The sequence below is a fragment of the Sorex araneus genome, chromosome 1 (assembly GCF_027595985.1).
Source record: "Sorex araneus isolate mSorAra2 chromosome 1, mSorAra2.pri, whole genome shotgun sequence".
Classification (NCBI taxonomy): domain Eukaryota; kingdom Metazoa; phylum Chordata; class Mammalia; order Eulipotyphla; family Soricidae; genus Sorex; species Sorex araneus.
The window spans coordinates 375,557,662-375,580,445 of record NC_073302.1 but is presented as its reverse complement, the minus strand read 5'-3'; the positions used below and the strand labels follow the sequence as shown (position 1 = coordinate 375,580,445).

Genomic DNA, 22,784 nt, shown 5'->3' with positions numbered 1-22,784 from the left:
AATCACACTTTTAATGCAATGTAAACATTCTATCTTCTCTTTGCATCTTTAGTTGAATGAATCAAAGTATAGAGAGTTTATGAATAAATGTGGGAGGAAAAAAATTAGTATCACTATTTTACTATTTTTTAAAATGCTTGGTATTTTCCACCCCTGCGGTCTTGATGGTTTCTACAGCTCCATGTGTAAAGATGGAAGGCTTTAATCTGTAAAGATGAATTTCAACCTCAAAACCCCTACTGGTTTTAATGGGAGTGACACAGCTAACATGTCACAACAAACTTTGGAAAGGTACCCCTGAGTGTCCAATTATTTTAAGTGCTTTTCCTATTCACTGTCGCTCAACTGATCACAGTGGATTTATTTGGCAATAACATTCCTGTGACATGAACTTCCGGAGGAATTGCTTCATAATTCAACTTGAATCAATGCTGCTTACAAATTAAGTGTATCCATAAGTTTTAAATAGATAATAGTAGTTTGTAACAGCTACATTTTGGGATATAAGTTTATTGCTTAGACAGAATTTATTTTTAATCTGGCAAGAAAGATTTTTTCCTTTACTAGTTAAAATGAAAGAAAAAAAGAAAACATTTATAGAACACATCCTGTCTGAGATCCCAAATTTGGAATTGGAGATATAATAATTCTCAAATATAATTTTCAAATATGCCTCAAGAAATGGAAAATAGCTTGCTCATTTTGAAAAGATGATTGGATTTTAGTATTATAAGTAAATATCCCACCTTCTCTGGAGTGGTTTTTTTTTTCTGGGATCACATGTTCTTCAAATTCTGAATTTCATAATGTGGTTTCTAATGTTATGATTATTATGTGAACCAATAATCCAGTTCCCAAGTTGGATTAAAATGGGTTTAATCCACTTCTCAAATCCAATATTCTATTGCTATAATTTAAAATAGTAAGGAGACTAATATAAGACATCCTTTCATTAGATTCAAAATAAAGAGATAGTGTCTATTTAAAATAACAAAAGTAAAGTCTGTTAGCTTTATTTTTGTTCTTCTCAAGGTGAACAAGATTTATGAACAGCATAGATGATGGACCATGCAATCAAGCCAAAGTAAGACACAGACATGGTATTCATATAAGATAATGTAAAGCTAACATGTGTCTCTCTGGATGAAATGCAGTCAATAGTTTAGTAGAATTTATAGATATCTGTGCTTACTCAGGACTGCAGCGAAAAGTATTCTCTACCACTTCAACCAAATGAACAGATGTTATTTCTATATTATCCAAATAAATGCATGGGCCATGTCACTCTTCCTTCCAATTAGTTTTTTCAGCATCACGCATCTATTTAAGCAACAGAGTTTTAAGAGGTTTTAAAATCTTGAATTTTTGTTCTTGAGAATAAGGAGAAGCAGACATGAACATAATAAATATATGTCTGTAAAAATTAATTGATGTTACATCCCCACAGCATTGTAACTATACAATGTTAGGGCTGATTTCCATCTCTGCATGATTTTCGGGAATATTTTTCTTGTTGGAATTATTCATAAAAAATAGTCTGAGAATTTCAAGTCAACTCTTTATTCTGGGATTAAAAGAATAATTAAAACAAAAACGACTATCATATGAGCAGGCTGATGATTTTTAAAAACTTAATAGCTTCAGCATGATACAAAACTCAGTATTTAAAAATGAATGTCCACCTACATAGTTGGAAAATTGCCAGCGTCTTGACTACCATTTTGGCAAATTTATCAAAGGCCAGCAAAATATAATTCTGATCTTACAGTTCAAAAGCTACCAAGAAAATAAAAGGGTCATTTTTATTTAAATATGATCTGATTTTTATTTAACTAAAAAATAAAAGTTATTCCATTAATTTGAACAATATTTTTGAGCTCTATGCTCTGAATTTTCCCCAAACCACCAATGATAAATGATGTTGAGTTTTAGGTGGTAAATAATCAACTCCATAAAGAAACTATGCATATATTATGTAGTATTTAATTACTATTATTTTTGTAATGGAAACTGAAGCTTAAGGAGGCTAAGAAAATTGTCCACCCAGAACATATCCTGAATGAGATAGCTGGGATTCAGATTCCAGTCTATAAAATTATTGTTGCAGCAAGTTCTATGATGGTCTTTCTGATACTACTGTCCCCAGTGCACATGTCCATAGTTGTCATCTGCTTTGCTACCTTAAATAACCACAGAAAAACACTGAGGTGTTTCTGTATATTTTGGTTAATTTGCTATTTTCTCTTGTATCTTTGTTCATGTAACAAAAACAAGAAGACCAACTTCTCAAAATTATTTATTTGTTACTAATATTGCACTTTATTTTTCAACATTTAATAAACTAAAAAGCACTCCAGTTCTATGCAGCAGAGAAAATTATTATGGTATGCCATTATTCCTATAAGAAAAGTAATTTCTCAGAGAATGAGTTAAAGGATCAGTCTCATATACTGGGGATTTAATTCAGAATATAGGAATAGAAATAAAATTTTGAAAAGCTTTATTTACGGGATGCTTTCTCTTTTAAAATGGAAGAAAAATGTTAAGATACTCAAGGAAATAAAATAGATCCAAAGATTTTATTTGCAGCTAAACTGACTTCCAAGTACAAAAGCCAAGAACAAACTGCTATCAACTAAGTCAAAAATTATTGCTCCCAAGGGACTCCATGCTTGAGACAACCATCACGATCGAAGAGACATCAATCATAAGGCCTAGTGATATGAATACATTGCTAACTTCTCAAAACACAGAGAAAACATAACAGTATGTTTCTCATGATGAAAGAAATCAATGCTACATACTAAGTGATCTTATCCTTCCCAAATAAAAATTGCATTGTTTCCATTCCATCCTGCCAATAATTCATAAAAACTACAAGACCAAGCAATACTTAAAGCTCTACCACAGGAATGCAACAGGCAAAATCCAAATAGGTGTACGTGTGGAAGTGAAGAGAAGGCCTCAGTTTTCCCTTGCCAGATGCTGTGAGCGGCCCTGCTTTTGGCTAGCCCATCCTACCTTTTTGATTCCCTGTAAATTCCTGGGCTTTTCTGAAAAATAGGGAGCTAACAAAGTTTATCATAAAATTCTTCCCCAGAGCTTACGCTCACAGGGAGGCTAAGATAGTATTATACAATACCTGAGGCAGATGGCCAAGGGCTCAAACCAGCTTGACCACCCTGTAGATTCCCTGCATTCTCTGGAAAACTTACCAGTTGATAAGAAATTCAAACGGGGGCTGGAGCAATAGCACAGCGGATAGGGCGTCTGCCTAGCACTCGGCCAACCCAGGTTCGAATCCCAGCATCCCATATGGCCTGAGCACTGCTAGGAGTAATTCCTGAGTGCAGAGCCAGGAGTAACTCCTGTGCATCGCCAGGTGTGACCCAAAAAGCAAAAAAAAAAAAAAATTCTAAGGATCTTTCAAAAGGCCTACAGGAATCCTTACTTTAAACTTAGTCCTATACTGTTTCTCTCCACTTGGGGAGCTCCTTTTCTTTTCTCTTCTACTTTCCAATAAACTTTTAATTTTCCAACTGAATCATAATTGAATAATAAGGAGTAATTGAATAATAAAGAGTTGAATAATAAAGAGTCTGAGCATCTTTATTATTCAATATTTTTATTCTAAAAAATATTGAAGAACCTGGGAATTGGGAATAAACAGATCTGCCAGCCGCCGCTTCTGTCTCACCAACATCAGAAGGAGCAGTGCAACCCCTATATATTGTGCTGCCCAGTTCATAAATAAACTGTCAGGATGTAAACAAAGAAAATAGATATGCCACCTATGGTTTAAAGAAACTTAACTAATAAATAACCTTTACAGTGTAAGAGCTTAATTATTAACTGCTCTTAAAATAATACTGAGTTGCAAAATTGGTATATCCTTTATAAGACAATGAGAGCTTAGAATATTGAATGGGTAGCCTGTTATGTTAAGCAAGTCTTTAAAGTCACTTTTTATATGTTAATTTGATCAGTTAAGCAAGTGAAGAAGAGACTTATTCTTTAGATGTTATCTTGAACTGAACTACTAATAGATCAAATGAATCCAGCTAGTGTCAGGCTCTTACTTTACATTAATTTTATGGAAATTAATGTGGTGCAAAGGGTATGACCATTCATAGGGTGATGATTGCTGAGGTGGTCATTAAATTAGATTAAAATAGAAACAAAAGTAAATTAAAATAAGGAATATATGGTACATGAGTGCTTGCCTTGCTTTCAGCTGACCCTGTTTCAATTGCCAGCACCACAAATGCTTCAGCAAGCACTGCCAGAATGAACCCTAAATACAGAACCATAAATAGCCTCTGAGCACCACCTGGTGTGGCCAAAACTGCACATCTCTCAAAAAGATCAAAATGTAAGTGAAACAGATTTTTCAAGTGTACAAAATTTGAGAATTCATTGACTTTCAATATCTGATAATAGTTGTTCCAAGGGAGAGTTTTAGGCAGGAAAATTATTTCAGTTAGCACAGAATATTGCAGGAAGAAAGACGTTAATGAGAAAATTTAAATGAATACTATTTAAAATAAGTCATTGTTTCATAGAGTTGCACTGCATGTAAAGTTAAAACGACCTACCAAAAATGGAACAAAAGATAGGAGAAGGATTAAAGGAAGTATTTCCATAATTCTTGCATTGTCTGGAAAGTAGTAAAAGCACTAAGTTACTTTCAGCTGCAATGAATCAAAAAGCAAATTACCATCTGTAGAGTAACCTCTTTTCTCTGGAAGATTAGAGATTATAGTGTTCTATTTATTTGTTTATTTTTATAAACAATGGAACTATTGAAATGTATTTGTTTGGAGCAGCTGTTCCTTGCAATAAAACCTTCTTTTATCTCAACAAGATGTCCTGTTAAGAAGCGAGTGATAAACATATGTAGGGAACTGGAAATGGAGGAAAAGATAAAGTACATGGCAAAAAGCTCATAGTCAACCTGGCCCACAAATGAAGAGCTACAGATGCCCGGGAACAAAATGTCAAAACATGCCAAGTTGAGCACATTCTATCCCACAGCAGTTTTTTTTTTCTATTTTTCACCCCTCAGTCATAGTAGGCTTGACTTCTTCTTTGCTTATTTGTAGCATCTGATTAAACTGATTAAGCAAAAATTCCCCTAATTTTTGCAGCTAATTTCCAATGACCTAAATCAATGACCCTCCACCACCCGTCCACAGCCTGGTGCCAGTTTGTGGGTGTAGAAAAGTGGAAAACGATTGGTCTACTGGCTTAGAGTGCTGGAAACACCAATGTATTTGGTATTGTCAAAAATAATTGCTTGTTTCTTGGTATGCCTGGCTGTCTTGATGCATTCTGATCACTCCTATTTTAAAAAGTACCTAAGGTAGAAATGCACATCAGTAATTTTCCAAAAGCACTTGCTTCTGTTTTCATCAGGTGTCAGAGTATCATTTAATACATAGCTTAAATACAGCAGGGAGTGTACATTTTGGCTATAACTACCTGTGTTAATTCATGAACTCTTAGTGACGGTATTTTAAAAATTGTCTTCTTCCTTTTCCAATATCAGAACTATTTGCCCCGCGTTCTTCTAGAAGTATATGTAAAGAGGTGAGTTATGTCTGTTTTATTCTTATCTTTGAGACTTAAGCTTTGTGTGTGTTCCCCTCTTTAGCAAACCCTGGGATTTTGCTGTTCCCTGAAGTTTGCCCTGGGTTTTTGCTAGCCCTGAAGAAAATAAAAATCACCATTTATTTTCATAGATGTTTGGGGGGTGTCACCTTATTTTTCTATGTTCTATTATGTTAAATATTTGGTCTTAAGATTTCTTCCTATACAGAATCTGAAATAATATATTTGAGATTTACATAAACCATACACTGTGATTTACAATACTGTTCTTTTCATGCAAACATCACTGTCACTGTCACTGTCATCCCATTGCTCATCGATTTGCTCGAGTGGGTACCAGTAACGTCTCCACTGTGAGAATTGTTACTGTTTACAGCATACGCCATGGGTAGTTTGCCAAGCTCTGTCGTGCGGGCAGGATATTTTCAGTAGCTTGCCAGGCTCTCCGAGAGCGGTGGAAGAATTAAACCTGGGTCGTCCGCATGCAAGGCAAACACTCTACGCGATGCACTATGGCTCCAGCCCATGCTTACATGCAAACATCATTCCAATAAAATACCTACCCCCTGAGTGCTCAATTCTCTCCAACAACATCCCAAGTACCCTCCCCCTCCCTCTTCAAGGTAAGCTCAGTTCTGTAGATAAAATCACCAGTTTTGATGCCCTTGGCCATTCATTAATCTCTCCATTTCTTTATATTCCAATCATGAGAAAGATCTTTTTGTTGATTATGCAGGTACAAGTGAATAAAGTAAAACTCCTGAAATTCCTCAAAATTGTAAATCAATAATGAATTGCGAACAAAAAGATTTTCAAAAAAGATATTTTCACAAGATAATTTTTTTTAAATTGACACTGAATATGTATATGCAAGTTTTAAAAATTTACATGAAAACCCTACAATCATATAGTTCAGAAAGAATAATTTTTAATTAAAGAAAAATATAAAATGGCATATAGGTATAAATGGATTTCTGCAAAGAAGTTAATTTTGGATTTATTTTAGAAAATGTTATATTGTAGATTATAATTTAATGGCCTTGAGATCAGCTGATTTAACCCAGAGTCTGCACAATCTGATTTATCCTAAAGGAGAAATCTCTCAGCAGTATTTGATGTAGTTGATCTCAAGCTTCTCCCTGTATCAATTTCTTCATTTTCTTTTAGGATACTATGTCAGGGTCTTCCTGTAAAGGCTTTGCTGACATCCAATCTAATTTGCCTCTTCTTTCTACTACCCCCAAACATGAAAAATTTGAACAACATAGGTTCAGCTTTTGGTGTTTCATTATCCCAATCCTAAGAATAATTCTCGCACCATTCTATTAGATCCTAATTATTCCCACTGCTTTAAATGCCTTCCATATATGAACAACATGTAATTTTTTTTTTCTTGTAGAATGAGCCTTTTCCTAGAATGCCTGTCTCATATACCTAACTTCCTCCTTGACATTTCAATTTAAATATCTCAAATTTATTAATCCCAAACTAAGAATTATAAACTCCTGAACACTGAAATTACTTTCATCTCTTGACTAGGTATTCAGAAGCAAAAGTAAAAGGAAGAAAAAGTTCCCACAACTATAGGTTAACGTAAAGTTTTGGAGCATGTTTCAAGTAGATATGTTAAACTAAAATGTTCTTTGGTTATAATAGAATATGTTCTATTTACAGTGAGTTTTTCAAGGCTCTATCATAAGGCAAGGAAGATCTATAGTTGTTCAGAACAATTCAATATGAAAGATTCTGATTCTGTATCAGAAGTATTTAGGAGGCAAAACACCTTAATCTATTGGTACCATGTGTTGTCACTGTCACTGTCATCTCGTTGCTCCACAATTTGCTTGAGTGGACACCAGTAACGTCTCCATTGTGAGAATTGTTGTTACTGTGTTTTGGTATATTGAACACACCACGGGTAGTTTGCCAGGCTCTGCCATACAGGCGAGATACTCTTGTTAGCTTGCAGGGCTCTCCAAGAGGGACGGAGGAATCGAATCTGGGTCAGCCGCATGCAAGGTGAATGCCCTACCCAATGTGCTATCGCTCTAGCCCAGGTACCATGTGTTAGAGTCAGAAATTCTGGGTTTCCATTATGCCACCATGTTTTCTCCAGGTTTGGCCCAGAACTTAGGAGCAAAGGGGTATGGCTCCATGGTAGTAAAATAAATAAACACATTTGAATATGTGAAATATGTTTTACATCTTGATAAAAGAATTATTTTGTACCTGAATAAAAAGATAGTACAGTAAGGCAAGACAGCACCTACCTTACACATCGCCAACCCAGGCTATACCTTCAAGCCCTTCCAGGAGTGATCATTGAGTGCAGAACCAGGAGTAAGACCTATGCGCTGACAAGTGTGGCTCTAAAACAAATACTACTACTATTACTACTACTCCTACTACTAGTTATAATAATAATAATTGTCATGTACCTAAAATATGTTAAGTAAACAAATAGGCAATTCAAGTGTTATTTTGTAAGAGCAAATAATTCTATTCAGCATACTTCTCTAAGGGCTTCCTACAATAATGGTTGGAATAATCTTTTCCAGACATTGATCAACTTTTGACACAGGACTTTTCTTATTCTCCCACTTCATCTCTCCACTCAAAAGTAATCAGGGGGAAGAGGGAGCAACTACTGAATTAGGATTTGCAAACTATTTTCTGAGATTGGAGGCATCTGCAGAGCTAGACTCCCTGTTCTATAGCTTTCCCCGTTTCTTCTTCCCAATACCTGTTACAAACAGAAGGAAGTTTAAAACAAAAGAAGAAATTCCTCCTTTCCATATGTTTACAGGGATAATCTACTTTGTTTTAAAAGTCTTCTTCCAGTGTAAGGAATTCCTTTCTGTGTGTTTATGCTCCTAAAACTATAATAGGGGTAAGCCCTTGTCCAACTATCTCATGAATTTCCATTGACAATTTTTTCTTTATTAAAGGTCACCAAGTTAATTTATAATAAATCAACTTCTTTCTGAACTTAAATTAATCATTTTTAACTATTTTCTATTTTCACATTTTTGCTTTAGACATAGTTATTTTCTCCACCTCTACATTAGATTTAGAAAAATGCAGAATCTAAATGGCTTCTTTCTTTTTCGTAGTCCTTTTGTGTTTTGGAGCTCAGCCAAAGAAGTGTCAACCTTAAATCCCAGAGCCCTTTAAAATTCCCAAATTAGGATGTGCTTTGTTGTCATTCCCAGGGATGTATGTTTTGACTTTTAAGAAGCATGCAAAACATGGTAACCATGTCAAACATAAAGAATTTTTACAGTATAAACATATTTGAATGAAGATAGTATAGATCCCATTCTAGAATATTCCAATGTAGAAAATGCTTCACTTTTCTTGCTTTTATATTTTAATGCATTACTCATATTAATTCATAAGACAATTGACACATAAGCCATGAAAGGATTCTATAGAATCTAAATTCTATGGAATTTAAAAGTATTGAAGTATTACTGCTTTTAGTTTGCCTTAGCCATTAAGCAAGTCAGAATAAATTTAAGATGTTTAAGAGATTATTTAACAGTACTGAGAAGCCAAAGGACAAAACATACACTCATCAATAAGTAAAGATAATCTATTCCCATGTTTTGGTGAAAACAGTCATTAAAATGCTCAACTACAAATAGCGATACAAAAATAATTGTATTCTTTTCATCTCAATTTTATTTGAGATGTATTTTTTCAATTGACTTTATCTATAATCATAGTTTATGCAGTTTTAAAGAGAAAAAAGGTATCTGTTACTTTGACAATGCTCAAAATTCAAATGATAGCTGAGAGTTGAGTTATGAATTTACTATTTACAACTTCCTCTAACCATACAGGTATTGCATTCCTTGTCATTTTAAAACATAACCTTATACATCTGTTGAACACACATCTGGACATTTAGCCCAACTCATCATTTCCTTCTGTATGTCCAGAAACTGTCAGTTATTTCAGCCAAGATTTGGCCCTTGGGAAAACTGAAAAGTTACATCCTTTTTTTGACCAGGTTTTATAAACTCTTTTTTTTAGCCTTCTCCCCCAGGATATCAGTAAGTATAAAAATAAGCAGTCTGAATTCTTGCTGGCTCTGTAGAAAGAGGCACAAGAGGATGAGCAGCGTGTGCTCCATTAACATTTGCTTCTACAAAATAAAGAACAAAGCCTGCATATGAAAGAATAGACAGAGATAGGCCATGTGGTCATAAAATATGCATATTATTTTACAACATAAATACACCTCAAATAAAGGAAGAGGACACTGGAGCATAGACAGGAAAGATCTGTGCTTTCAAAAGATCTCATACTCATTATGCGACATTCATATTTTGAAATGTAACCTAATGATGTGTATTTTCATGTGTGTGTTAGATTTAGCTTGATGTAGTGATGTCTGTATTCCTGCTTGTGTTTTAAATTCATATACCTGTACATTATTTGACTAAATTTTATATGCTCATTGCATGTGTTTATTTGTGAGTACATTTATGTTTTGTCAAAATGCACAGGAAGACGAAAAGGAGTAAAAGAAGAGTTAACTCTATGATGAGATTCTACTAACAGAGAGGGAAGAGGAATAAGAGCAATAGTTTAGAGGGCTGGAAAGTCATCCCAAAGGATGAGAGGATATTCTTTCCATGCAGGAGACTCTTTATCAGTGACACCACATAATCACCTGAGAACAGCTGAGAGAGACCTCCAAGTAGTGCACTGGAAGTAGAACCCCATGAACTTCCAGGTGTGGGCCAAAACAAAAACTAAAGAAACAAACAAAAAACAACACTATTTCTGAGTTTGTATCTTATGCTTTTGAATTTTGTGTATAAGAAGAAATGGCAATAATTTAATGTGAATGTAGCTAATTAAGTTTCATATTAGTACTGGAACCAGGGAAAATAATATAATTCTTTGGTGAAATTCTGAAAAACTTCTCTTAGTATGTTTGTGGGAGTATATACTCTATAAAGGGGATGGGAAATATCTGACACAAAAGCCCTCAAAATCATGTTGTCAGGCCCTGGAATGTGAAGACAGATATGACTACTTCATATTGGCTGCCCACGGTGTACCTACCTGTATTGACTATTCATCATATTAACATTCATTCAAGTACAAAGAACTAGCATTAAGCTTATTCTATCAGTATCTTCAGTTACTCAAAATGGACAACGTTGTATAGTTTTTTAGCTTAAAAATTAGCAAAAACAAAACAAGATGAAGCAACCAAGGCAAGATTTCACCTTAAGATTCTGAGACATTTTATAGTAACAACGCATTATTATCTTACTTAGTTTCAGATGCTCATCATTGAAAAGAAGCATATATATGTGTGTGCATTCTACAATATATAATATCATATCATATGTATATTAAAGTTCATTGAAAGTCCAATTCTATTCTTCACCGTACATTTGTCTCTTGCAGACTGATTAACCCAACACCTTTCCCTTTTTTCTGGTGGTTACCCCTAACTCTTTTCATAGTTCAAATCTTTTTATAGTTCAAAATGAATTATTTTATTTAGCTCATTAATCTCTTTTATATATATTATATTTGAAGGTTTTGTTGTACATACTGCTTTGAGAAAATTTGATGAGCATATTCAATAATTTGGAAATGAAGAAATGAGTGATAATGAGTTTTTAAAAAATGTTTCACTAATTTTATAATTTATTTCGTGGCCATATTTTGTTTTCCTTTACCATTCTTGGATTTAATTGATAATATCTAATATTTATAGAATAAACAATCAGTGACTTGATCCATTAGTAAGAAAACTATCTGGGTTGAATTTCTTGATTTGATATAAGATAAATCACTGTCACTGTCATCTCGTTGCTCGTCGATTTGCTAGAGCAGACACCAGTAATGTCTCCAGTGTGAGACTTGTTGTTACTGTTTTTGGCATATCAAATACGCCATGGGGAGCTTGCCAGACTCTGCCGTGTGGGCGGGCTAGATACTCTTGGTAGCCTGCCCAGCTCTCCAAGAAGGGCAGAAGAATAGAACCTGGGGTTGGCCGAGTGCAAGGCAAACACCCTAACTCCGTGCTATCGCACAAGTTAGTCCTTAAATATTTGTTTTTGTTTGTTTGGGCGCCACACTCAGCAATGCTTACGGTTTACTCCTGGATCTGTGCTTAGGAATCTTTCCTCACTGGGATCTGGAGACTATATATAAAGCCAGAAATCAAACCCAGGTTGACTGTGTGCAAGACACGTGCTCTCTGCATCTTTCTTCATAAAGATATTAAGCATTTCTAATTCCTCAATATTACTTCTTCACAATAATGAATTAAATGAAGTGAGTACAAATTATCTCATAAAAATTAATATCAAGTGTATGTGTATAATAGTTGCACATGAAGGATTATAGTCTTGATATATTGGCTCAAATTATAATGTTCTTTCTGTTCTGTAACAAGCAAGGGTGCAGACCTTAGAAAAATGAAGAAAAAAATAATACATAAAGTGTCTCAAGGAGAAACTAGTCAGTCAAGGCTCATAAATTGATTTTTACTATACCTCTGCCTTCCAGTTTCATTTTGACTACTTGTTTCTGAGGTTTGTTTCTGTTTATTCCCTGGAAAAAACTAGCATGTCCATCCTTAAATTCTCCCAAGAATTTCAAGAAACAAGTCTCCACTCATGTAAGTGCTCAAAATAGACTGCTTTAAAATAGATTGCTCAAAACAAATGCTCAAAAATAGACTGTTAAAGTTCTTCAAACTCCTATCTTTGGTGGTAAGGGGTTTCCTTTTAGATAGCAATAATTCTCTGATCATTATCTCAATGCATCTATACTTACAGTTCTCAGATGTTAGCCAGAATGTCTGTTTTAATTGTGCTTTTTAAGTACTAACTACATATAGGAATCAAGAACACCAGAAGAAATTTGGATTTGGTTTATGGATGGCTGAAGCTACCACTTCTAGGAAGACTCCCTTAGGTAGGGCTCTGAGGAAATTAATTATCACATTTTATTACAAAGCTAAATATTAATGAACAAATATTCAACAATAGATATAAAATAATCCCTGTCATTGAAATGAACTAATTGGAAATGGTGACAAATGCTGTGTTTCTTATCTAGAATATATCATTGAGTACCTGGAAGTCTATGGAAATTCTGAGTTTTCTTTTATTGCTGTTTTTTTTTTAACCCTATGTTATGGGTCACAACCAATAGTACTCCTCGTGGGACTTAGAGAAGAATCAAACCTTTAAGCACACACACACACACACGCAGAGACAGAAAAAATATATATACATATAATATATATATATATAGAGAGAGAGAAGTTAAAGAATTATTAACTAGTAAAAAGACAGATAAGTATTTTTAAAGGTAAACTTTAAATGTTGGTTACTGGTATTACACTGGAATTATCCTAGAGAACAGTGTATCTTTATTTTCTTTATCCCCACCACCTCCCCCACCTCCCTCCCTACAGCCTAACTCTGTGGCAGGCCAAAGCAGTGCATCTTAACAGAATAATTAAACTCTGACTGAGCCATGAGGCAAACACTACCCAGCACTCTGTTTAGCCACTTAATGTGTGACACATTAAATGTCACAAGAAAAACAGTGCTCTCAAAAGCAGTCTTCAGGAGCCAGAGAGACAGCTCGGGTTGTTATGGTGCTTGACTTGCATGTAGCTGACCCAATTCCATCCCGGGCCCCTGAAATACTTTCTAGAACACCAAGAAGAGTGCTCAGTGAGCATATCCTTGTGTGTACCAACCAAACTAACAGTCTCCATTGAAGCTATTAGGAACGGTACTTGTTTCTTCAGAATTCTGAAAGAGCTGGAAGAGTACAGATCTCACAGTATTTGATTTAAATCACGTTGAGTGAAATGAGTCAGAAAGAAAGAGACAGATATAGAAATATTGCACTCATATGTGGAATATAAAGTAGCAGAAAGGTGCAAGCTTGCAATGATGCAATTTCTGGCAGAAATTTCTCTGGACTTAGTTACTAAAATACTAAAATACAGAAATCCAAAACCGTGTGGCCGCTAGTGCAGCCACTCGACCTCATATCTCTTCATTCTCATCAATGGAAAACAAATTATCAAATGCTTCCTTTTCAGCAGGTTCGACTTTAGGGGGGAGAAACTCCAAACAAAAATAGTGAGTTTTTTGTTGAAATATTGAATGTAATCAAAGTAAAGTGAAAGTAAAGTGAAATTTATCAGTTACAAGGCTGGGATGGGGGGGGCTGCGGAGGTGGGGAGGTGGGGGGAGGTATACTGTAATTCTTGGTGGTGGAATATGTGCACTGGTGAAGGGATGGGTGTTTGGGCATTGTATAACTGAGACTTAAAACTGAAAGCTTTGCAACTTTCCACATGGTGATTTAATAAAAGAATAAATTAAAAAGAAAATAAAGTAACCAAGCAAGGAAATAGTAATTAGAGAAAGTATAATATGAAGTCATCTGCTAAAGGAGAAATTTCTATACAGTCTATCTCCATCCAAGTCCCCAAACAAAATTTATTAAAAACTCTCAACAAAATGACTAAGAATCAATGTACACAAGCATAATAAAGTCCACAAATAACAGACCCACAGCCATCTAAATGGCAAAACTGGAACGCTTTTTCTTTAAGATCAGGGAAAAAATAAAAATATCCACTCTCAGTGCTACTATTCAATCTTGACATTATTTCCTTCCTTGTATATAAGTGCAAGAAGATAATCCCAAATTGAACATGATTGGGAATAAAATGTGGTTTATGTAGTAAATGTTAGATTTTATTTCAAGAGTCTTTTTCTCCCTCAAGTGTACCCAATGCCATCGGTCTCATTGGAAGTCTTAGTAAAACAATTAGAGAAGAAAAGGATATAAAAGGAATCTGAACTGGAAAGGAGGATATAATCTGGTCACTCTTTCTTAATTACATGATCTTCCATGAGAAATCCAGAAGATTCCAATAATAAGCTATTAGATATAAAAGGAAACAGTTATGTGAAAGACAGCAAATATGTCTGCAGTGTTTTTTCATATGCAAATAGTAAATCTATTTAAAAAGCAAGAAAACAATTGTTTTAATAATTTTCTTTGATTTCCCCCCCCCCAAAAAAAAGGGCTAGTAATAATTTGGATTACTAAAGAAATAACTTGGGTTGATGGTAGTTTCCCAAGTGATACCAAGGCATGGAAGTCCCTCCACGCTGCTCAGCAGGGCTAGTGGTTCAATTCAAAGGCCAGGGTGTTCCATGATGCTTAGGCTGGATGTGTCAAGGATTCCCTAAGCCACTCCAGAGGTGTGCAGGGCCCTTGAGGGCTGCATTCAGCAGTGCATGAACGAACATGTAGTACCAGAGGTAGAACTGTGTTCAGTCCCATGCTAGGCATGCACTTTAGTGCCTGTACAATCTCTCAGCCCCAAAGGGTGTATTTTAAATAGATGTCCAAATAAAATTATATTGTTTCTTCAAAACTCATAGCATTTAATTTTGTAAAGACAATGAATCTATTTTTAACATATTATTTTGCTGCAAGTAGTGAAGATGAAGGGACACCTCAAATAAAAAACCAAGATCTTTTTTCTTACAGTTTCAGGTGACATTTGGATTTTACAAATATTCATGCTTTTCAGTTCGCTAAATTTCATCAATTAACCAATATGATATCAGTAATCCTAGAGTCTCAGGAAATTTCCTTGTCTTACCCCTGCTTACCTCTACATTTAAAATTTCTGCTTATTATTTTACATTATATCACATAATTTTAAAAAAATGACTATCATATTAAAGGTTAACAAATTCAGCTCCCTAATTTATTTTTTCCTGGTAGCTTTCCATCACAAGTCAAGTCTTTGAACTTATGATTAGGCTTCATAGCCTGAAGGTGGTGAGTGTTTTTCCAGAAGGTTTTCAGATTTTTTTAATGCCTGCCTCCACTGGATTTGGTTCAAAGTTTTCTAATGGGAAGCATACTTTAAACAGCCTTGATTCTGAGATTTTAATATATGATTTTACTTTATTGCTCTTTCCTAACTGAGAGCACTTACAATCAACTATTTTTTAAAGCTTTATATTTGGCAATATTTTGTTGGTTCTTTGTTTCCTGTTAAAAGGGCTTTTAAAGAGTAAGCGAATTTGCAGATTTCCCAAACAAACACATTTGTACAGGACAGTGTGATATTAGAAGGTTCCTGAAATGAACTAATACAATGTAAATTCTTTCTGCATTACCCATCTGTTGCATAGAAAATGAGAACGATTGGCAGTGGGTACACGAGGGAGAAAAAAAAGAACTCTTGAAATAAAATCTAACATTTACTACAAGGACCATATTTTATTCCTAATCACGTTCAATTTGGGAGTATCCTCTTGTTCTTATATACAAGGAAATGATCTCAAGAGCTGACCAACTATTTTCAAAGACAAAGGTTATAACAAACAACTCTAGTTTACATGTTACTTCCATTTTTTAGTGAAAAAAATGCACAAGGTTTTATTAAATGTGCATGTTCAAAGTTTTTGATAGAAGTAATGCTATATTAAAAGTTTGGCCACCTTAAGTATAACTTGTTGGAGCTGTTCCTATTTCCGCCATTCTCGCTTAGGAAGGATATTTGGTCATACATACTCCTACACACAGCCCAGTCATTCACCCTGATCTCCGTCTCTTCTTTCCATCTCCCATCTATTTTTCATTATTATTCCAGGTTTCTTCCTCTTCCTTCCTTCCTCCCCACCCACACAACAAAACCACCCACTGAAATCCTGTGTTCAACTCTTTAGAAGTTTTTTTAAAAAATTAGCACTTTCCTCCAGATATACATTCGCTTGCCTTATTCCTCCTTAGAGACCACTTGATCACCTGAGCTCTATAAGCATATTCTAACCTCTTCTTACCCTTAGAGTGTTGTACACTGTGCTCTACTCTTCTGTCCCTTTTCATAACAAAATATTTCTTTGTAAGGTGCAAATAAGAATCCCTAAAAGCAAATTCACAGTACCAGCACACCAAGAGTTTTGTATTAGATGAGAAAGTTTGTAAACTACAGTAACATTGAAGCAGCACAATTGGGTTAGTGCTTAGCTGATTGCATTGAAATTTATAATGCAGAAGTACTGCCAAAACTACATTGAACAGCCTACTTTACCTAGAATTTCATGCTGCTATAGAACTCTTAGCAAATGACCCTTACGAATTGAAATTTAAGGTTTGATATTGTGTGTATTTATATACTCCAAGAGTTGTGGTTATATTAAAAAGTATAGTATAATGATCACTTTCTAAACATCTTTTTTTTTCTGTAATTAGAGAGAAGAGCTGTACCAGATGCACCTTTTTTTCAAAAATGACTAGACTATTTCCGTTGGAATTTCAATGTAAGACACAGAGAAAATGATACATGCACTTAGAGTCTTACCAGCATATGGTGAAGAGTTCAAACACATGGTGCCCCACATGCAACAAGTGTTATTTGTTGTTTTTTTTTTTTACTTCCTCTGTCAAGGTGGCTTTTTTATTGAATCACCATGAGATGCAGTTACAAAACTTTCATGTTTGAGTTTCAGTCATACAATAATTGAACACCCATTCCTCCACCAGTGCACATTCTCCACCACCAATGTCCCCTGTATTACGCCCCCCTTTCCAGTCCTCCCTTGTCTCAATTCACCCATACTCTCTCTCTACTTTTGGGCATTATGGTTAGGTGAAAATAAATGTAATTTGTAAGGTGCAAATAAGAATCCCTAAAAGCAAATTCAGAGAACCAACACACCAAGAGTTTTATATTAGGTGAGAAAGTTTGTAAACTATAGTAACATTGAAGCAGCACAATTGGGTTAGTGCTTAGCTGATTGCATTTCACTTCACTGGCGGTTCTGTAGCTCTGCAATTTGAGTCTGTCAGCTATGATGTCTGTAATTCCTGGCATCATTAATCATTTCTGGCCTCACCATAGCCAGGTGGGTGAAAACCCCACTAAAGGGGTAAAGCCACCAGTGAATGCAGTAACACAAAATGATATACAAGCACCGAAGGACGTGTGACCTTAGGCAAGGATGGCAGCAACCCTCAGGAGCACCACCACCATCACTGGTGTGACTCAATTAAGAGCGTGTTTCCCAGCTTCACATGTTCAAGAACCACAACAAAGACAGATTGCAAATCTCAGTGAGGAGTTCCCTATAGCAGGAACACCAGACACCTGATGGTTGAACCCCAACAAGCACCTAACTGAAAATGTATGATTGCCACAAGCCAGGTGTGTATGCAGTCCCCAGTCATCACAATAACAATAATAACAAAGAAAGGAAGGAGAATAAAAAAAGGAATAATTAAAATAAATCAAACTGCAAGGTCACCTTTATTTTTTATCAGATGTCTGTACAATTATCCACTATTTATGCATTCAATAAGTATTTGCTGAATCCCTACTATGTATTGAACATAATTCAATATAAATTATCAATACAGCCTTGATTTCTGACTTACCATGGGCCATGCGATGGAACCAGTAGTAGCCGAGGTCAACTCCTAAGAAGGTTAAATACCAAGTCCAGGGAGAATCCCAGGGCAAAACAATAAGTCTATAGTTATCCCAGACATAAATGTAAGTGGTCAGTTCAATGCTCCTGGAAAACAAGCTGAAAGCATAAAATTTATAAGCAATATTGCATCACATTTCAGGTGTAAGATTATGCTAAAATTTTAGATAATATTTTAAAACTAATATATTTTGTACACTAAAATAAAATCCTCTTTTTTTTTTCCTATTGCTTGGTCATATCTTAAAAGACTGTCAAAATAACTCATCGGATCATTTACTTCTGCTTCTGTGTATCATGATCTCTCAACTTCACAAAATTTAGGAGGCTATTCATTTCTTATGCTTTCTTAAAATCTGGTTTTCAACCATTGATCCACGGATAGTGCTGGTCCACAGAAATTTTCTGTCCCTCTATATCAGTTACATGATCCAGGCTACCATGTTCTAAAAGGCACCAATTTTTTTCTCAGTTTGGCAGGAAATGTCTGTGGCTCACCAGTCTGTTGAGTGAGGGCTTGGAAACCACTGTAAGACTTTTACTAAATAAAACACGTATGCAACAAAACAATGACTTACTTTTTTGTGAATTAGTTCTAAATTTTCAAGATCAGCAAAAAGATATTATTTTAAAGAAAACAAAAAGTTAAAACATTTACTTATTTAATGGGCTGGGGGTTGCTTAGGAGCCCTATAGTTCCCTTCTCCTGATTATTGGCAAACAGTTCAATGCTAGGGTTAGTGGATGCAGCGTAGCTTCAGGCCTGCAGTGGGAGGATCATTAGGGTCCGTCAAGTGGTGTCCAGGGGTCCCTCCAGGACCTTACCTGTGATTCTCAAGGACCACAGGGTAGCACCAGCAATGTTTGAAGGACCATGTGGTGCCAGGGTCAAACCGATCTCAGCAGCAAGGCAAGACATTTGAATTGGACTCTCTGACATCAAAATTGGTTAATTTGGGGGCCAGAATAATAGTACAGCAGGTAGAGTATTTGCCTTGAGTACAGCTGACATGCATTCAATTCTTGGCACATAATATGGTCTCCCACGCCTTCCTAGAGTAAATCCTGAGCACAAAGCCAAGAGTAAGCCCTGAGCACTGCCACGTGTGACTCTCAACTCTCACCCTCACCCTCCAAAACAGTAAACAAAAAGTAGATAACTTTAAATAGCATAATTTTAATGAGACTACAGGTTGCCTGTGGCATTAAAATATATAAATCTCATAAAAATTGCCTTTAAATTTTCTTCTCTATTCTTTTTTTTCTATGTTCACCACTTCTCTATTTTACGAATTGATATAGACTTTCTGTAACATTGTTTCTGTATGGGATAATGTTTTATGAGCTCCTTTGAAAATTATATGTTGAAAACTCAGAGCAATTAATATTTCTTGAAGTAATAGAAACTACTGTCAAGATATAACAAGGGATAACCCTAAATAGGAACAAATTATGCATAGTTAAACAATTGTTCTTTTTGAAACCAACACCAGACAGCATTTTTCACATGTTGTACCACAGATTCATAATGTATTTGAAGAATTTTCAAAAATACATGAAATATACTTCAATTTTATTAAACATAGCATTTGTTGTCTCAAATTTTCTGTGATCAAATTTAAGCACAATTGAGATATATATATATAGATATACATTTTATCACATACATTTGATTAATGATCACAAATATAAAAAATAATTCAAATATTATTCTTAATGAATATTTACTTATAATTCATAACCAAGTTAGATGGTTGATAATTAGAAGGCATTTTACAAGATAATTTAATGTTTTTACTTCATTTATTTATTTTGTTTATTTTTTCTGCTTCTAGAACAGCTACTGGGAGACAAATGCCAAATGCCATTTATACTTTACGCCTTTTGTTGTAAAAGTGAAAATCCTCTTTGGACTTCTACTGGTTAGCAAAAAGACAGATAAAGGTCGCTCTTTCATTAAAGCAAAGTGGTGTCAATTAAACTTTTAAAAAGAGGGTCAGAGTTGAATTTTCCTGAGCCCGAAGAAAGCACTGTGAGGTTGTGTCATGGGAGCTGCTCCCCCTGAGGCTTGTGATGCTCCCCCAGGACCCAGAGAAAATAAAAGTGCCAGAAAGTCGGCCAAACATGACAAAACCATCCATCTGGGGGCATGGTGGAAAAGAAGGGGTCCAAAGGCAAAGTTTGGAACAAGCTCAATAACCTAGTCTTTTTTGACAAAGCCATCTATGACAAGCTGTGCAAGAAGTTCCCAACTATAAATATTTAACCCCCACCCCTGTTGTGTATGAGAGGCTACACATTTGGGGTGTCCCAGGCAGGATAGCCTCCAGAAGCTCCTTAGTAAGAAACCTATTGAACTGGTTTCAGAGCTCAAGTACTTTACACCAGAAACACCAATGCTGGGGATTTCTCAGCCACTGGGTTAGATGAGTGAGCAGGTACCAACTGCATCTTGAAAAATAAAACTTTATCAGCAGTGTAGCAGTGTCATCCCGTTGTTCATTGATGTGCTCAAGCAGGCACCGGTAACATCTCCATTGTGAGACTTGTTGTTACCGTTTTTGGCATATCGAATATGCCATGTGGCTTGCCAGTGTCTGGCGTGCAGGCAGGATACTCTCGGTAGCTTGCCGGGCTCTCCGAGAATTGAACCCAGGTCGGCTGCATGGAAGGCAAATGCCCTACCTGCTGTGCTATCCCTCCAGCCCAAAACTTTATTAAGTTAAAGAAAAAGAAATGGGGGATACCTAATTTCATTTCATATCATCAGTTTTGAGGCATGCTACAAAGACTTTGGAAATGTCGGCCTTTCCTTTTCATCCAATTTTGATTTTAAGTGTATGACTATCATTTGACATAGATTAAATGCTTTAAGTTATTGTTTGATCATAAAACAAAAAAACATTAATAGATCACATTAACATAAGTGATGACTAGGAATGTCTAGGACATCAGATCACCAGATTTTAGATACCAATTTTAAATGTGACAGTATATGCTTAAAAAAACAGATTTTCTCCTTGAGACCTTGACCAAGAAAACTAATGAAAACATCTGTAACAATATGTATATTCCAAACTCTAGTACAAACTCTAGTACTCCCATCAAAGTCACCCTGAGCCTGCTTGCACACCCTGAGCACACACTGAGCACACACTGGGTGCTCCTTCTCTGGTTTAGCACTTTTGAAATTCAATATGGGGAGGAGGGGGGAGCAGGGGCTGGAGACACAGTACATCAGGTAGAAGGCTTGCTTTGCAAACTGGGTTTGATCACTAATATCCTATATGGTCCCATGAGCATCTCCATGAGTAATTCCTAAGTGAAGAACCAGGAATACCCCCCAGAGTATCACCAGATATAGCCCCCAAACAAAAATCAGAAGGAAAGTCAATTTGGGAAGGTATGCAAACACCTAGACATGACAAGATAATCAAAAGTGGATGTTTTGGAAATATAGATATAGCTAGGATAAGCCTTCCGAGATGTTCACATCAACTGTTTGCTCATAAGAGAGGATGATCTCAGACCATGGGTCTCATTACATTCTGGAACATCATGGGAACTTGACATTTAAATCACACCTTCCAGTTTGTTATCCTGGTTATTTGTCAAAATAAGAGGAAAGAACAATTTTTATTTTAAATCATGCTAGCTGATTGGTCACCTTTTTATATAGGTAAGCACTTCTTAATTCTTTATTGAAAGGGTCTGTCTTGTGGAAATAGTCACCTCAATTATGGAATATTATCATTGATTTTCAGAGAGGAGCCATGTGATATTCAATTTAGGTTAGAAAAAAAACAGAAAATAATACTAATTCTACATGGTTTCCTGAAACAGTGATTAAAAACCAGTTTGACATTATTACTATAGGGGTCAGATAATCTTTTGTTAGGAGGGGATGTGCTCTGAATTACAGAACCACTCACTAGCAGCATATCAAGCCTTGATTTACCAATTACCAGTAGTCTTCTGCCCCAGTGACAACTATATAAATGTCTCCAGACGACAACATATACAAAATTGTTTCTATTTATAACCCTTAAAAGGACAATTCAGAAAGAAAATATAAAGCTCAGAAAACATGGCCGAAACTTGAGCAACAGAAGATAGTTGAAATGTCTAAGTATGCTCTATGTATGCAGGAGACTCACTGGCTGAAACACTTGCTTGTAAGCATGGGGCCACTTGGCCAATATTCAGTACTGCCCAGCTGAGTCCATCCCAGTCCCCACAGCCCTTCTGTTTGTGACCACTGGCACCCCAATTTTGCACTCCTTTTCCAGCACACACTAGCCAGTGTCCATGAGATCCCCCAATAATGGTAAGATTTCCAGAGAGCACCAGAACTAAAGATATGCGAGCATTGCAGCTGGTTGTGGAAGCCACAGTGAGCACATCTGCAAGTGCTCAAGAAAATGCAACCCCCAGCAATCATCGCAGCCACGTGTGAGAGCAAGACAACCAGATGTGAGAGCCCCAGCAAGCTCTTCGACCAAATTCACAAGAAACACAACCTTGCCTGTGTGCAATGGAAAGGAAAGGAAAGAGGGAAAAAGAAGATATCAAAATTTTCTAAGAAAAGAAAGAGGTCCCTGGAAAACTTCCATTTGTAAGAGAACCTGCCTGCAATGGAAATACCTTTTT

The 22,784-nt window shown here is 35.7% G+C and overlaps 1 protein-coding gene across 1 annotated transcript in view; it reads right to left on the bottom strand.

The window, feature by feature from the left end:
• AGMO (alkylglycerol monooxygenase) overlaps positions 1-22,784 on the bottom strand; it is a 321,738-nt gene that overhangs the window by 289,309 nt on the left and 9,645 nt on the right. The window contains exon 3 of the mRNA XM_055141569.1: positions 18,082-18,233. Within this exon, the coding sequence (XP_054997544.1) occupies positions 18,082-18,233 (152 nt within the window). The remainder of the gene's footprint in view (positions 1-18,081; positions 18,234-22,784) is intronic.